Source organism: Cetorhinus maximus, chromosome 3 (genome assembly GCF_964194155.1).
Source record: "Cetorhinus maximus chromosome 3, sCetMax3.hap1.1, whole genome shotgun sequence".
In the NCBI taxonomy this organism is placed as follows: Eukaryota; Metazoa; Chordata; class Chondrichthyes; order Lamniformes; family Cetorhinidae; genus Cetorhinus; species Cetorhinus maximus.
In genome coordinates this window covers 178785938-178804582 of record NC_135881.1, presented here as the reverse complement: position 1 = coordinate 178804582, position 18645 = coordinate 178785938, and the positions used below count along the sequence as shown (strand labels likewise).

The window sequence follows — 18645 nt, the reverse complement described above, 5'->3', positions numbered from 1 at the left end:
AGCTTCAACACTTTTAAATAGGTTAATTGTTTTAAATAGGTTAATGTCTTTTTTCAAAATAGTGTCATGAGCGTATCAGCGTTCAAAACATGAGGGTGGCAGGCAAATTTGCCCTCGAAAGCCCCCAAAAACACCCTATTGTATTTGTAGTCCCCTCTTGGCTAAAGCAATCCAAGAGCAATTGTACAGACCTGTGCTCTCCTTGGCCATGTATTTTTAATCACTTCCAATACTTAGCCAGTTTTTCCTCAAGTGCAAGGGTCGCTATTTCGACTACTTGCTATGGCAAAGCATCCCATGTTCCAAGAACTTCCTGTATTAAAAGAAAATCTCCAACATGCCTCCTCACTCTTACTGAGGATTTTTTTAGTTATTCCTCATCAATTCCTACACTGGAGTAAAGAGTCTCTCACCCCTTTCATCCCCAAACTGTTCATTGTTTAAAACAACACCTTATAGCTCTCAGAATCTCAAGTTAAACTTTTTATAGAATCCTGGAATAGCAGTGATTTGCTGATTGTGCACATGAAAACCATAGAGGTCATACAGCATAATGTCCTTTCTATAATTTGGTACCTTAATTGCACACATCCTAACCATTGCCTTGGAGAAATCTATTACTTCTTTGTTTCTGTATTCTGGGCTGGTCTTTGATTTTAGTTATGAGAATTCACTTTCATAAAAAAAGTTATGTATTTTCACTCTGATCTCTATTCCTTCTCACCTTTTGGATTCTATCCATTAAGTAAACACCCCATAATGCATCATCACATTCTCTACACTGGATTAGATCTGTCAGGTGTATGCATTCTGCTAAATTGCTTAGATCCAATTCTTTCATGGTTCACAATTTGTAAAGCCCTTATTCTGTGCGTCAGCAAATTTTGATAGTGCCCGCCCAAAACATTTATACATGGAGGGCAAATGTAAACTCAACACCAACATCCACTGTATACCACTTCCAAACCTACTCCAATCTAAACAATCCAATCCAAACCCATTAGCCGTAACCATTCGTTTCCTGTCACCAACTTTCAATCCATATGTTATATTTCCTCTTACATCATTTACCTAAATTGGATGGGATGTGATCATTCCTAGCAAGACCAATATTTATTCTCCATTACTATTTGCCCAAGGAGTTGGTGGCACGCTGCCTTCTTGAACAGCTGCAGTTCATGGGATGAAAGTTGTGATACACAATGGGGAGTTCCAGGATTTTAAGCTCAACTGACAATGAAGAAACAGCAAAATTTCTGATTCAGAATGTAAGATTTGGAGGAAAACTTTCAGGTGATTTTACCATGCATCTGTGGCCCTGTCCTTTGTGGCAGAGGTTATGGGCCTGCAAAAATCAACTGCTTCATTATCTGAGCAATTGTGAATGGATCTGAACACTGCAATTACCAGCAAACATCCCCACTTGTCTTTATCGAGGGAGGGAGGGAAAGTCATTGATGAGGCAACTGAAGGTGGTTGGGCCTAGGACAGTACCCTGAAGAATTCCAGCAGTGATATCCTGAAGCCGAGATGATTGGTCTCTAACAACCACCTTCCTTTGTGCTAGGTATGAGTCCAGCCAACAGAGCTTTGTTCCTGATCTCCACCAACTTCAATTTTACAAGGGCTCCTTGATGTTGTACTCAGTTAAATGCTGCCTTGATGTCAAGGACACAAACTTAGCTCACATTTGGAATTCAGCTCCATTATCTACATTTGGACTAAGGATGTAATGAGATCCAGAGAGGAGCGCTTCTGGTGGAAACCAAACTGAACACTGGTAAGTGCCACTTGATAGCCCTGCTGTCAAAACCTTCCATCACTTTGGTGATGACTGAAAATAGGCTGACTAGCCAAATTGGATTTGTCCTGCTTTCATATGCAGAACATACTTTGGCATCCATCTGGCAATGTGGAAAATTGCCCATCTTGCTGGAGCTTAGCTAGAGATGTGGCTAGCTCTGGAGCATAAGTCCTCCACATGACAGCCAGGATGCTATAGAGGCCAAAACTTTTGCTGCATCCAATGCACTCAACCGTTTCTTGATATCATACAGTGAATCAAATTGGTTGAAGACTAGTTTCTATGATGTGGGGAATCTCAGGAGGAGGTAGAGATGGATCATTCACTCTGCACTTATAGATGAAGACGACTGCAAGTGCTGCAGCCTTTACTTTTGCACATATGCACTGGGCTCCACCATCATTAAGGATGGGAATGCTCATGCAACCTCCACCTCCCATTAGTTGTTCAACTGCCCAATCAAGACTGGATGCGGAAGCACTGCAGAGTTTTGATCTGACCTGGTCTGTTGGTTGTGGGATTACTGAGTCCCATCTATAGTATGCTGCTTCTGCTGTAAAGCATGCCTAGTCCTGTGATGTAACTTCACCATGTAATACCTTGTGTAGGTAGGCCTGCTGCTGTTCCTGGCATACTCTCCTCATTGAGCCATAGTTGGAGACATAGCAGTGGGGATATACCATGTCATGAGGTTACAGATTGCAGTGGCTTACGGTTCTGCTGCTGATGGTCCACAGCACCTCATGGATGTCTAGTTTTGAGTTGCTAGATGCGTTCTGAATCTATCAATTTAGCACAATGGTAGCACCACACAGTGTGATGTAGGGCATCTTCAGTGTGAATACAGAACTTAAGTCTTCACAAGGACCATGCAGCAGTCACTACTACATTACTGTCATGGCTTGATACACCCACAATAGGTAGATTGTGCACAACAAGGTCAAGTAGGGTTTGTCCAATTCCAATCCCTCGAGTTTCTACAGTATTTTTCTCTGCTGATATTATCTTGTATAGCCTGCAACTCCAACCTTGCTTCCATTAAATGGAGCATCCCCATAAACGAAGAAGGAAGATTCAAGTAGGCTTCCACCTTTTTCCCTCCCACAGAGACACATGCGAGTTCCAATGAGATGATGCTATGGACCTTATGGCCTTCAGGTTCAAGTCAACTATCTGAACTGCTGTCATCGCCTTCATATTTAATACATAGGCCTCATTCAGAATTAGAATTATTTTGAATTTTGTGCCACAATAGCCAAGTATTATTACTTTAACAATCACAGAGTTGATTTAGTAGATCTTGTGAAACTTCTTTTTTTAAAAATAGATTAAAAGCTTATGTAACATCTCATCTAGTAAAAAATATAGCGGTTTTCAGTACCTCTGAGTTTATACACCTCACCACTGACAGCTTGGACTATAAACATGTGGGAAACTTCATCACTGGGAGAGATCAATGCACCAGACAAATGTAGAACTCCTCGTGGCTTCTGACCTTTGCATTGCTCGTTTACAAAGTATTGCAGCACACCCAACTCCCAATTCAGAACAAAATACCTGCATCATAAAAAAATTTCACATTAATATAGACATCAGTAACTATATGACTACATCAAATTATACCTTACAAAATCCAGTGTGTCAGACTTATTACCAGGATGCATATATCCTGCAAAAACAAAATTAAAGTGATTATTTTTCAAGATGAGGAATGCCGTTCCAATAGTAGACAACAATGAATATTTAACGGCAATACTGTAAGAAAGCATGATAAAGTGATGACCAGACCTTTGAATTTTCCATCTCAGTGAAATTCTATAGTTCCAGTGTACTTCTGTTTGCTTACATCTCAGTAACTTACTTTCAAAATGGTCCATCAAGTGCAGTATACTGCAAGGCAGCCAGTTATGTTTTATTCAGTCTCTAGTAGTTCCAAACTGAATTTATGTATGAACACCAGTGATGTTTCACATGTAGATGGTCTTCTAACTGGGCCTGAATAGATTTCTGCAATGTTGAGCTCGGATGCTAAAACACATGCATGGCAAGGTAAAACCAACTGCAATAGGATTGTGCAGTACACTAAATTCAAAGCCTCACTCATTGCTATCTCAAGTTTTCAAAATGGCTGAATCTATGTCTGTCTGTGACCCAAAAAATAGCAGCTACCCGGCAGTATTGGAGAAACTTGCACCTAGTTATCCCCGAAGAGCCACTAATGACTCCCCCAATGGACTACACAGACCTATACAAAGGCCATCTGCATTTCATAACCCAGGCTAACGAACTGGATCTGCTCATCTGCTAAGACGGAGGGATACATGTCAAAGAATGTGGAGAGGTGAGAGTCATGTGACAGGGACCCCTGGCTGGTGGAACCAGTAATATCACCTTGCTGAACCGTAGAGTCTCAGTCTGCCTTTTTATCAACTGAATAGTAGCCTCACAGACAAGGAGCTCTGACCCAGGTTGGAGACCTGGCCCTATGTATACAACATCTGTTGGAAATTCTGTACCATCACCTATAAGACTGATTCATCGCTACACGCCTATCTCATCATGTAAAGTCAACACCACCAGAAAAGTGAATTATACAGCATTGGTTTTCAACACGCCAACCCTCAGTGAAGGAATATCTCACTAGACTTTGATTCTGGACTCTGGAACCCATATGAAACAGTGTTCCTTTTCTCTGTGGTCTCTGTCCTGTAAATCTCTTTTCTCTATCCCTCTTTTATGATATAAATGCAAAGGAGGTAACGTTGCAACCCTCCTCCTGTGTTTTGAATATGCACAAATAAACTAACCCTTTGAGTTCATCCTATTTCGAGTTTGCTGTGGGGTTATTAATAGAAAATTTGATCACACCCAAACTGAGGGGGTGGGAAACATATCACCGCTTATAAAGAGGAAAGCAAATCAAAAACACCTCTCTGTTTACTGGTGGGTAGCAAGAGAAGTTAGTGCCGTTTAAATTAACCCCCTTCCTATCCATACCAAATGTCATTTTAGTTGCTCGCTTTCGGGCAAGGATGAAGTCTCATTTAAAAATTTTATCCAATCAAGTCCACATAAAGTATGACATAATTTCCAATAAATAATTTGAGTTTTTGTCATTAGTTCCGTCATCCAATTATCTTTTTCAAACTAAATTCTACTTCTTAGGAAAAGTCTTTTTTTCTCCCCTCAGCCCATGTGGCACCATCTTAGATATATATTTTTTGCAAACTGATCTCAAATCTAAGCATTTAATGCAACTTTCAAAATACAGGAAGGAAAAGTACTGTGGATGCTAAAAATCAGAAATAAAAACAGAAAATGCTAGAAATACTCAGGTAGTATCTATGAACAAAGAAGAGTTAATATTTCTGATGAAAGGTCATCGGCCTGAGAAGTTAGAGATGTAGCAGGTTTTGAGCAAGGGGTTGGTGGGACAGGGTCAAGAAAACAAGTAACTAATATTTTTCTTCCAGTAATAATATTTTCATATTTTATGTACTGGAAGTCAGGCTGTAATTGGGTTAAGAGTGAAAGAAAGGATCTAAAGTCAACAGTAACAGTGGTTTTGATATGTTAATGAACTAAGAGCAATTTCAATCAGAGTTTTACATAAAGCAATAACAGGAATAGTTTTGAATTGAGTTGTTTTAGTTCAAAGGGGGTACATGCAGGTTGTAAAGAGGTGTAAGGTAATAAGGTAAAGATAGGGTAGGTTTTTTTTAAAAAAAACACAATCTAAGAGCTAAAGTAAAAGGTCTAATCAAGTCTGGGAAGAAAGCATTTCTGAAGAGACTGGTTGAGATAGAGAAATCAAAAGGAAAGAATGCATTCAAGGAAATACAGAAGCCTCTGAGGGGGTAGCTGCTTAGATCTCCCAGAAGACAGCAGGGTAGCTGGTCAGAACTCCCAGAAGACAGTGTGAACAAGGCCAGACTGAAAAAGGCAGTTGCTGTCAGCCTCAGAAGACACCCCAAGGAAAAAGCACTGCTGTGGTAAAAATTACTGCACTTATATAGGTTCTAAAATCTATAAGGATAGTGCTGAACAGAAAAATAATAGGTTAGCTCTGAGGGTGGTTCAGATAAGATTTATGGAACTGTTTTAAAGTACTGTTTATTGTGTGAAGCCAAGGGGAAAAACTCTCCACTGGTTGATGTCATACATAGCACAAAGGAAGATGACTGTGGTTGGTGGAGGTCAGTCATCTCAGCTCCAGGACATCAATGCAGGAGTTCCTCAGGGTAGTGTCCTCAGCCCAACCATCTTCAGTTGCTTCATCAATCACCTTCCTTCCATCATAAGTTCAGAAATGGGAATGTTCGCTGATGATTGCACAATGTTCAGTACCATTCGTGACTCCTCAGGTACTGAAGCAGTCCATGCCTAAATACAGCAAGACCTGGACGATATCCAGGCTTGGGCTGACAAGTGGCAATTAACATTTGCACCACACAAGTGCCAAGTAATAACTATCTCCAACAAGAGAGAATCTAAGCATCAGCCCTTAATGTTCAATGGCATTGCCATCACTGAATCCCCCACTATCAACATCCTTGGGGTTACCATTGACCAGAAACTGAACTGGGCTAGCCATATAAATACTGTGGTTACAAGAGCTAGGAATCCTCCTGACTCCCCAAAGTCTCTCCACCATCTACAGGGCACAAGTCAGGAGTGTGATGGGATACTCCCCACTTGCCTAGATGAGTGCAGCTCCCACAACACTCAAGAAGCTCAACACCGAACAGGACAACACAGCCCGATTGATTGGCACCCTATCCACAAACATTCAGTCCCTCCACCACCGACGCACAGTAGCAGCAATGTATACCATCTGTAAGATGCACTGCAGGAATTCACTAAGACTCCTTAGACAGCACCTTCCAAATCCATGACGACTACCATCAAGGAGGACAACGGCAGCAGACACATGGGAACACCACCACCTAGAAGTTCCCCTCTAAGTCACTCACCCTCCTAACTTGGAAATATATCGCTGTTCCTTCACTGTCACTGGGTCAAAATCCTGGAACTCCCTTCATAACAGCACTGTGGGTGTACCTACACCACATGGACTGCAGCAGTTCAAGAAGGCAGCTCACCACCACCTTCTCAGGGGCAACTAGGGATGGGCAATAAATGCTGGCCCGGCTAGCGAAGCCCACATCCCATGAACAAATAAAAAAGTGTTGCTGTTTGAAAGCAAAATGAGAGAAAAACAAAAAAAATGCAAAGGAAAGGAAACAAAATGAGGTCCAAAATTGTGGAATTCAATGCTGAGTCTTTAAGGCTGTAAAGTGCCTATTCAAAAGACTAGATGCTATTTCTCAAACCTATGTTGAGCTGCACTGTTCCAGTGCAGCAAGCCAAGGACAGAGATGTCTGACTGAGAGCAACATGTAGAATTAAAAAGACAGGCCACAGGAAGCTCAGGATCATGCTTGCGGATTGGAGGGCAGAGTATGGGGAGCCAATATAGCTCAGCAAGCACAGGAGTAAACAGTGAACAGGACTTGGCACAAGTTAGATCACTGGCTCCAGAGTTTTGAATTACCTCAAGTTTACAGAGGATAGGAATGTAGGATACCAGCAAGGAAAGCGTTGGAATAGTCAAGCTGACAGGTAACAAGACATGAATGAGGATTTCAGCAGCAGAAGAGCTGAGACAGGGACAAAGTTAAGCATGTTAAGAGGTAGAAATAGGCAGTATTGGCAATGGTGCAAAAACAAGGTTAGAAGCTCATCTCGAAATCAAACTTGACACCAAGGCTGTGAACAAGATGATTAAGCTTCAGCCTCAATTGCCAGGGGGAGGGATGGAGTCAGTAGCTAGGAAACAAACCAAAGGCAATGCCTTCAGTCTTCCCAAAATTTAATTGGAGGAAATTTCTGCTCATTTAGCATTGGATATCAAATTAGCAGCCTGATAATTTAGCAACAATGCAGGAGTCAAGAGGGGTGGAAAAGGGCGTCATCGGCATATGTATGAAAATTAATTGTGCTTTCGGATAATGCTGCCGAAGGGCAGCACATAAATAAGAAATATGAATGGACCAAGGATAGATCCTTGGGAGACACCAGATACAATGATGCAACAGCAGGAAGCCATTGCAAAGAGAGATGCCTTTGCAAGTAATGTTCTGTCGACATTTAAATATAAATGAAACCATGTGAGAGCAGCTCCATCCAACTGGACAACAGATGATGTTGGAGGGGAATAGTGTGGTCAACTGTATCAAAGGCTGCAGGGGGAGGCAGGATAATTAACTTTTTGTCACAGTCACATGGGATGTGATTTATGATTTTGAGGAGAGGGTTTCAATACTGTAGCAAGGCAGAAAACTAATTGAAGGGATTTGAATACAGAGTTCCAGGAAAGGTGGGAACATATTCAAGGGCTCAAGAGGAAAAGGAGATTTTGAATGGGATGGTACTTTGCAAGGAGTGAGGGGTCAAGGTTTGGTTTCTCAAGGAGAAGGGTGATGAGAGCAGATTTAAATGGGGAGGCAAACAGCACCTGAAGAGCAGGAACCATTAATAATATTGGCTAACATGGAATCAGGGGGTGGGTCTCATGGACAAGGTGAGCTTGAAGAAGGCATATGGGGAGATGGTAAGATGCTTCTTCAGACTAGGGTAGGGGATACCTTTAGAGGAAGTTTTGCTAGGCTGGCTAATGGAAGGGTCAGGATAGAGACAATGAATCGGATGGTCCCGATTTTAGTATCAAAGCCATCTACGAGCTCCTCATACGTTTGTTGGAAGAAGGGATGAAGAAGGCCAGGAAGAGGAATTAAGAAGATGGTTTGCAGTAGAGGAAAAGAAGCCAGAAGTTATCTTTATTCCAGGGTCATCCTGGAATACTGGGCAGTTTTAGCAGCTAAGAGCACGACCCAGTAGATCTTTGTGATTCAGCCAAATCTGACGCAATGTTGTTGTCTACTATACCCTTTCAAGTCTGTCCGCATCCCCTAAGAGATGAGGGGTATACAGGGGGACAGCCAGGGTAAGAGTGCAATGGTTGTATTGGGGACTAGGACAAAAGGTGGAGGTGGGGGTGCAGCTCAGCAAAATCAGTAGTTATAGAAATGTTATGGTGAATGGAGCAAAGGTCAGGCGGATGAGATTTTGAAAGGGAAGTAAATTGGGAATTATATTTTTCCAGGGCGGATACAAAAGGAGGTAAGGTTGGGGCCTGCAAGGGAATGTAGATATAGTGATACAAGGAAGTGATCAGAGATGGCCTTATCTGTGATTGATAGTGGGACTAGCAAGGCCATGTGAGATGGCAAAGTATAGTGAGTGGCCATGAATATGGACTGGGGAGGTTACATGAAAGGTGAGATTTAGGAAGGAAAAGACAAGGATGAATACCAAGGAAGAGAGAGCATGATGAGCTGAGAGGGAGATTGAAATCACCTAGGATGAGAAGCTATTCGTTGCAGAGGCTGAGGGAGGAAAACAGTGAGGATATCCTTTTTTTAAAAATCGTACTTAGGAGGGCGGTAGAGGAAGATGCTTTTGAATGAAAAAGAAAAAGCGGCGGAACAAGGTGTGATTTGTCAAAAGGAGAAAGTGCCAGAGCAGGATGGAGTGAGGCCAAGCTGTGATCTGGTGTTAAGTTCCACACTGTTAGTGTCAGTCTTGACAGAGCAAGTGGCAGAAGATGTAGTCAGGGGTGCCTTTATTAAGCAGAAAGGTATCATCCAGGTTTCCATTAAGGCCATGTGTTGATGCGATCATTCACAATATGCTCACAAATGGCAAGGGTCTTGTTTGCAAGTGAACATACATTCTGTATGGCGAAGTGTACCAAGAGCAATGAGAGTTGATCTGTTGGCAGAATCCAGAGTCAGCAGTACCAATGGCGAGTTAGACTGAAAAGAGATTGGCAAGATTAGGCCCAGCAAGCAGACTGGTCAGGAAGTTTGGCAAGAGAGTGCGGTAGGGCAATTGGAGTCACTGCTTGTAATGAGCCAGTGTCAAGTGCCGCAATGGCCCTTCAAAGGATATCAAAAGAGGCATAGAGGGAAGCTAGAGCAAGAGAGGAATGCAAAACCAATTGAAAGAAACTGTTTGAAGCCAACAAAGTGGTGTTATAGAACTCCAGCTGTTTTAAAGAGCAACAAATAAGGTTTTGTCAAGGGTATCACCGTGTCACAGGTCATTCTAGCACAGGACAGGTGCATAAAGCTACCTTATAAAACTGATGAGATCAGACACGTGATATGTCTCTACCTTGCACCACACTCTCCAACACAAGTTGAAAAACAGCATCCATTCGATCAATACTTGTACAGGAAAAAGTTTGAATTTAAATTGAAAAATGCAAATAAAAATGCTGACAGAACACTTGGAATTAGAAGTGGGGGGGGTAGAAAAGAGAGAGAGAGAGAGAGAGAGAGGGTGGGGGGGACTTGTCGCGTATAATCAGGGCTTCAGGATGCAATTACTATCCTGCCCTCTCTCCAGAAATATACTCACGCTCTAAAATTTGGCAGTTTGAGGTCTACTGCAAAACTTCAGAATATTTTCAGGGTCTACTTATTATCTTGTAAAATAGTTAATTACAAGTAGTACAACAGTAAAAGTAATAAAACAGGAAGATCAAATTCATATTGTGCTTCAAATGAAAACAAAATTTGAAAATTGTTGGGAAAGACAACAGCAAGCAAGAAATACTTTAGTACCATGTGTATAAACAGATCACTATTGAAATATAAAAAAAAGAGCAAATCATGCAGAAAGAGAGGGTCATGCACAGAACTGTTTTTGCAAAAACAAGGTGATTTGTACACAGGTGGCTTTTATTCTCTGGGATTTTATGTAAACCACACTTGGCTCAGCACCACAATCTCTTGCCCTTTTAAAAAGTTAACTTGGCTCCAACTCAAAATTATCAATATTACTGCTTAGTTAACTTGCTTTTGGAACACAAGACAATGAGGCAGGGCATCTACAAATTTCTATTGCCAGCAGCATGTGAGTGAACCCATAAGAACCAGTATTAGCTTTCATAATTAAATTAAGAAAACAATTTGGCAAAGTGAGCACATCTAATCTCTACTTAGGCTGTGGGACAGGGCAAGTTACAGAAAGTTAAAACCTTGAGGCTTTATTTCCCCCCCATCCATCACGTCCTTGTGGTTCTTTCATCTCTCTGTAAAGGCCACAAGGATTACAGCCAGTCTGAAGACAATAGAGAAGATATGTTATGTTTACTTTTAAACCTCGTTGGGAAAGCAGGAATTGGCAGGTGACATTTTTATTATTGAAATACATTCAAGTTTCTTCTTTGGATCAGTATGTTACTAAGCTTCTAAATGAGTGATTATTGTGTTTTTTTTAACGATTAGCTGACAGTTTGAAGCAAAATGAAGAACCCAGTGTTTCTGACATTCTGACATACCAATTTCAAGAGATGAAGAGTTTAAGGCAAAATGGGGCTCATTTAAACCAACTTAGGTGGGGGGGGGGTGAAATGAAAGGTTAACCCAGATTGTAAAACTTTTTGCTGTCATGGGGAATTTAACTTATCAACCATTAAGCAGACTGATTGGCAGTAGTCAACAATTGCTTGTGCATACAAAAAGTTTGGAAGAATACTAGAGTAAGAATAAATTTATTGAATCTAGTCCTTGGCAGTTATCCTGGAATTATATCTCATCTCTACAATAATGATCATTGTTAGATTTTAATTATTTGGGAGAATTACTACTACAGATAATTTAACGTGAATACCATATTTCGAGAGGTGCTCAAATTTTCACAGGGGAATACTTGGGTAGATGGGTTTGGGGTTTTTTGTTAGATTGAAGTAAGTGATACTATAAAAATGTCTATATTTGTAGGCTTATGTTCCACAAATGGTAAAGTGAAACCTAAAAATCAGAAATTCATAAGGAAATAAGGGTTTAGTCAGTAGGTGTAAAGTAAGCATGGTTAAAAGAAATGAATGATGGCAACTATAGTGGCAAAATACATTAGAAGATGGTAATATTTTGTTCAATTAGGTTAAAAGCCAGAAAATTATTAAAGAAACAGGGCAGTTTGGTATAAGGATGAGATTATGGCTGAAGTGCCTAACAGATTTCACCACTGAAAAATGCCAAGGCGGAACTGGTGCTCATAGGGTGATTACATTTATTTTATTAAATTTTATAACAGAATTGGTTTTAGGAAAAGACACAAGTCTGAGCAAGTTGCTAGACCTGATACCATCTACCAAGTGCTGAAGATAATAGGGAGATGCATTATGAGCTGTTGGTTTCATAGCTATCTGAAGTCTTGGTAAGTTCTAGTGGACTGAAGAGGGGTTCCTAAATGGTCCCAAAATTTAGGGGAAAGAAATCAAACCCTTGGAATGATCTGCTTGATTCTGTTGGTAGGATATTGATAAGGAATGTGACATGACCACAGTTTAGTCTTTAGGGAATATTAGAATGGCTTCCGTGAATGATGGTCCTGCCTCATTAACCAAATTGATTCAAGAAAGGTGAGCAATAAGTGGCACTGAAGCATAAATTAATCCTAGATTTCCAGAGTCTTTGATAAAATGCTGTATAAATCAGGATTACATCTAATGAGATTGGCAGTGCATAGTATACTGGATAAGCAACTAGTTATAACCGTGTAGGTATAGGGTCGCCACTAGGCCGGGATTTTCCAGCCCTGTCACGGGTGGGGCCTGCTGCAGGCAAGGCAGCGCTCCAGGCAGAAGTCTATTGACTTGTGGCTGGACCAGACAATCTCAGCAGCAGGCGGGTGCAGAAAATCTCGCCCCAGGTCTGTCAGAGATCAGGTTACAAATAGAGTCCTGCAGGTTCTCTGAACCATTGCTGTCCATCATTACCATTCTGTAATGATTTGGTTGAAGTCAATTAATGTAACCGTTCACAAATTTGTAGATGACACAAAAATATGCATGAGGGTAGGAATTTTGTCCAAATTATAGGTTGTAGTTCAATTTGGCTGCATTAGTGGAAATCAGCCCATTTATTACAAATGTCCTTCAATGTGGACAAGCGCAACATGATGTACTTAGTTTAGGAAACTCCAGCTAGTAAACTCATTCAGGGATGCCTGTCATTAGTCATCAATCAAAAGGGAACCAAAAGTTAAGTTTACAAATCATTGAAGGTACCCATGCAGTGTGTGGAGACAACTGGGAAGGAAAACAGCATTTTCAGGGAGATTCCTTGGATACAATACAAAAAAGAAAATTCCACTTAGGCTGTAAAATAAAACCCTTGGTACCTGTGCATTTGGAGTAGTGTGCCAGTATGATTGCATACAGTGGGTCTGCTATATACAACAGAGGCACCTGTGCATTTGGAGTAGTGTGCCCTTATGATTGCATACAGTGGGCCTGGGCCTGCTATATACAACAGAGACAATGATAATACCCAGTGGTAAGGGTTTTAGTCATTAGATTAAGCACCAGCAGTTGTGGCTATTTTGTTTAGAGAAACATGGGCTTGATGTCATATGATCCAGACTTATTAAAATTACATTGAAAAAATTGCCTCTACCCAGTCAGACAGTCAGATAAATCAGTTGCATGAAGATGACAGGACAAAGAGCCAATACTAGAATCATCAAATGATATAGCACATGAAGCTATTCAGTCCATTGTGCCAAATACTGTCTCTCTGAAAGAGCTATCCAATTAGTCTCACTCTGCTGCTCTTTCCCCATAGCTCGCAAATGTTTCCCCCTTCACATAATTACCTTTCAAAATTATTGAACCTGCTTCCACCACCCTTTCAGGTCACACACTGCAGATTTTAACAACTCACTACATATCTTTGCCATGTCACCAATAATTTTGTGCCAATTTCCTTAAATCCATATCTTCTGGATACTGACTCTTCTCCCAAGTATCCAAGTGGAATGTGGGTGAAATGGGAGGGTGGGGTTGGAATGTAGATGAAATGGGGGAGAGTGGAACAAAAACGAAAGGGAAGGTGTGTCATTGGGCAGAAGACAAAAATATAAGAGGAGTTGCTGGGGCACAGCTAAAGGGAGTGGCAAGGGGACAAATAAACAAAATAGGTCCAGAGGAGACAAGAATGGCAGGATAATGAACAGCTGCCTTCCAAAAGCAAAAGAGAGAAAAACAAGATCAAGATAGAAACATACAAAGAAAACAAAATATGGAAGCAGAGATTATGGTCTGAAATTGTTGGATTCAAGTGCCTAATTGAAAGATGAGATGCTATTCCTCAAGCTTACATTGAACTTTACTGGAACACTCCAGTAGGCTGAGAACAGATGTCAGTGTGAAATCAAGGTAGAGGTTTAAAATGCAAGGCCACCAGAAGCCTTGGGTCACTGTTGCAGACTGAAGAGATTTGTTCTGCAAAGTGGTCCCCAATCTGTGTTTAGTCTCCCCAATGTAGAGGGGACTGCATTGTAAGCAGTGAATACAGTATACTAAATTGAAAATACACTTAAATCGTTGCTTCATCCAGAAGTGCTTGGGGCCTCAGACAGTAAGGAGAGTGGAGATAAAAGGACAGGTGCTTACGTAGAAAGGGAAGTGTTGGTGGTAACTTGAGGAGTGGACCAGGATGTTGCAGAGGAAATGGTCCCTTAGAAATGCTGAAAGGGGAGGGGGATCAGAAAGTGTGTTTGGTGGTGGCATTGTGCTGGAGATGGCAGAAGAAGATGATCCACTGTATAAAGGGGCTGTGGGTTGAAAGGCAAAGACAAGAGAAATGCTGTCATGGTTCTGGGAGGGAGGGGTGGGAGTGAGAGAAGTGGGGGAAAATAGGTCGGACATGGTCAAGGGCTATGTCAACCACAATGGGCGAGGAGGGTGGGGGGGGTACTCTTAGGTGAAGGAACAAAAGACAGCATCTCCAAAGAACTGGAATGGAAGGTTATATCAGCAGAAGAGGATGGGATGGAGAAGAAAAACCTGGGAGAATGAAATTGAATCCTTACTGGGTGCAAGGAAGTCTAGTCATGGTAGCTGTAGGAGTCAGTGGGCTCAATGAACATTTGTTGATAGCCTATCCTTCAACTTCTGTCACCATTTCTGGGAAGGGAAGGGGTCAGATGGACCATATGAAGGTGAGAGGGGGTAAAAAAAGTGGAAACTGGAAGCAAAGTTAAAGAACTTATCCAATTCAGGGCATTCTCCTTCTCCATTTCTGGGAAGGGAAGGAAATAGTCAGAGATGGACCACGTGAAGGAGAGAGAAGGATTGAAACTGGAAGCAAAGTTAAAGTAGTTTTCCAATTCGGGACAAGAGCAATATCTTCTAGACATTTTGCTTAAACAGTGCCAAAGTATCATGAAATTTACTTGAGAATAGGGACTGCGCCTGTAGAGAGGGAACTAAATTAACAATACCATAGATGTAATCAGGTCATTTCAATTATGTTGGTTCAAAGTCTTCACACCAATAGACTTTATGTAGGTAAAACAGTACAGGTTCCAAGCCATACAAACCTATTTTGCCAAATAGATTAGTTCCCAACATGCACCTTCAGCACCTAGGCAGAATACTCATACAATGCACAGTTGACAAATATGGTTGGGCTGATGTTAAAACACAATGTTGTTCAAATAAACGAAACATGACAATTATTTTAAGTTCATAATGCCAAGTGACAATTTTGATTATTAATCCTTTATTGTTTCATGGGATGTGGGCATCATCAGCAAGGCAACATTCGTTTCCCATCCTAAATTGCCATAAAGGGCAGAGTAGCTTGCTAGGCCATTTCAGTCACATTGTTATGGGTCCAGACTCACATGTAGGCCAGACCAGGTAAGGACAGCAGATTTACTTCCCCTAAAATACATGAGTGAATGTTACGACCACAGCTGGTGTTATTTGCTTTTTTTTGTATTTTAAAAACGAGGGGAAAACTACTAATCCCAGAAGCATAAGAAACAAAAAACTTAAAACACAAGATTAAAATTACACAGTTAAAACAGACTTACAAAACATTGCCCCCCCCCCCCAAAAAAAAACTTGGTCAAAACACACAAGTAAATTACTTGGCAACAGCTCCCTTATAGATTTTTAACCATAGAAATCCAGTTATATTACCCAAGGCAAGACTGCTGTCACCTTAGAAAAGGTATACCACACTGCTTCTCACTCTCTTCCAATCTGCTATGGAAATCCAAAAGGAAAGTTATAGACTGCTTTCTGAAAACAAAGACTTTTCTGGCTTGGAACTGGATGGCTGCTTTAAATTCACAACTTTTCTCAGCACATCTCCCCCACACAGCCAACACAACTCAACTAAACATTTTTCTTTGAATATCCATTCAATGATCTTAGGTGCATTTGTTCTAAGCACCTCTTTGAACTCAATTTTTCCAAAATATAAAAAAAAGTTTCATGTCTTCCTATCGCCTCCACTTTTGAGTAAAATAAAAATTTAATAATCTTCCCTTGATAACTTATGAAACCTTTGTAAGTTGTAAAAGTCCCTTGAACTCCCTTTGAAATTTAACAGCTGAAAAGCCAAGTCCTTATTTAACACCTAATTCAAATTATAAAAGCCAACCTATTTATGCACACACTGTTGCACTTTCCAGATGTTTTTTTATTGAGTTTAAATTCCACCGGCTACCATGGTGGAGTTTGAACACATTGCCCCGGCTCTCTGCATTACTAGTCCAGACCATTACCACAATGCCAACATCTCCTACACCACCATCTCCCCTTGAATAGCAATCATTTGAAGTTAAGATTTTACTCAAACCAAATCCAGAAATTGGTACACCAACTCCTGCCACTGACCAGAAAGGCACCAGAAACAGTTGCGCATGCACACTCAGTTTACACTGCAGCCACCAGCACATGCAGAACTGTTCCTTCCACTGGTCAGCCAGTAGAAGTTTGGAATATGGGGGCTAAAGCAAATTTTTGCTGCAACATTGAATTTACACATGTTGTCAAGCTGCCACACACCTTGTAGTTGAATTTATACCAGCAAGCACATGGTCCATTTGCCAAGGAGAAACTTGCATTCCATCCTTTCCTGCAAGGATGTCCCTCCCCAGCCACATCAACCAGGTAGCAATGATAGACATAGGCTATGGTTATGTGCACTATTGCATGCAAACCATGAAGTGAACTGTTTCCATTGATGTTCTGTCTCTGCAGGGAGTTCCTGTGCAGCCCAGTTGGTGGATAATGGGGTTTTTAATCCAAGAGTCATGGGTTTAAGCATCACATTGGACAATGAGTTTTTCTTAAATAATTTTCAAAATACTTTTTTTTAGTTTATAAAAACCAATTTAAAAGTGTCTTAAACTAAATATTACAACCAATTCTCCCAAGTTCAGTGGAAGTTGGGAAATCTCATGTACTGAAATTTCTTGATTATATATTATTTACTGAATCATCAAAAGCAGTCTCACGGAGGGAACAGTTGAAAATGATAGGTAGACTAGGTACAACAATTTTCAGCTGGCTAAGGACTTTACAGACCTAAAAAATGGGTAACTTGAAGTTCTATTAGTCTCTATCAATCCAACTTGCTGGTTTTAATGCAAGCAGCTGACACTGACAGACTGCAACTGTGCATGTGCAGGAAGTGCTTCCCCCGAGTGTTGCAGCACAAATAAACATCCAATTAAGCAAATCTCGAGGTATCTGAATTTCCTCCATGTTGTCAGTCAATTAGATCAGTACAAAAATAATTCAGAAAAGAGAAGCAACATATATTTTATTGAAATAATGCTGGTAGTGAATAAGTAATTATTTAAAAAACTCATTCAACTAAATTGAAATGTGCATCCCAGAATTGAAAGTGCAGTCTGCTAACTCAGAATGCCACCCAACCTCTCAAATTTCAGTGTCCTCATTTAGCTATGTAGTGCTCATGTAATGTAAGCATGCCAAAATCCAGAGAGAAGTGAAAAAGAATAGGTTACTTTGTTTCGTATTCAATCAAGTGGTCACAGACAAAAGTTAATCGTACTAAAATAGCTACATGGTGTTATGCATTGACTTAAGTTTTAACCAGTTTGGATTAGAAGCTACTTAGGAAGTTCTTGGACTCTAACACTGAAAATGAAGGAATGAAACAAGGCACAATACAAAATCAACGAAATGCTGTTTCAACTGAACTTAGGCACTCACAATTTTCTGCAGTTAACTGACAATTAAAGCAATTACTTACAATTAACAGTCAATCACTTCTCATTCTACTTGGCTGTTAATCTCCACTAATATACCAAAGTAAAACTATACAGCATCTTAGCATTTGAACAATAATTAACAAACTTTATCATCTTTAGGAACAACAATTGTGACAGCACATTAGGAATTGAAGCACATGAATGCTTCAATACAACCGAGTCACAGGTGAAAAAATGTTACAAAGAAAGATAAACAATCAAACAGCAACTTAAAATCTCAGGATGTCCCACAGAGATTCAGTGCCAAGTGATCTATTTTTGAAATGCAGTTACTGCCATGGAAGACAGGACAACCAAATTAAACAGAAGGTGATCTTACACTAAGTTAGATGAAATGACCACGATTGTTTTTGGTAGTAGGATCTCAGGGTGACCTGATATTTCCATGCACCTTTCTGAATAATGCCATAAAATCCTTCACCTCACCAACAGGGTGTAACATAATAGTTCAACCTTGCATAAAAAAAAAGCTCCTCTGACTAAAGCATTTCCTCAGTACTGTACTCATGTACCAGAGAGTGGAGAAGTTTCAACCAACCACCTTCTGACTGGGGTGAAAAATCATCAACAAAATCCCAGAAAAGTCTGATCAGGAATTAATGTCCTAATTGCCCAGAAGATGGAAAAGAAAACTCAGGAAAGTTTCATTAAAATATTTTAATTACAAA

At 40.5% G+C, this 18645-nt stretch overlaps 1 protein-coding gene across 1 annotated transcript in view; it reads right to left on the bottom strand.

Annotated features, from left to right (window-relative positions):
- Positions 1-18645, bottom strand: part of LOC144679067 (oxysterol-binding protein-related protein 10-like) — a 266323-nt gene that overhangs the window by 200248 nt on the left and 47430 nt on the right. Inside the window, exon 2 of the mRNA XM_078539340.1 lies at positions 3186-3361. Coding sequence (XP_078395466.1) covers positions 3186-3361 — 176 coding nt within the window. The remainder of the gene's footprint in view (positions 1-3185; positions 3362-18645) is intronic.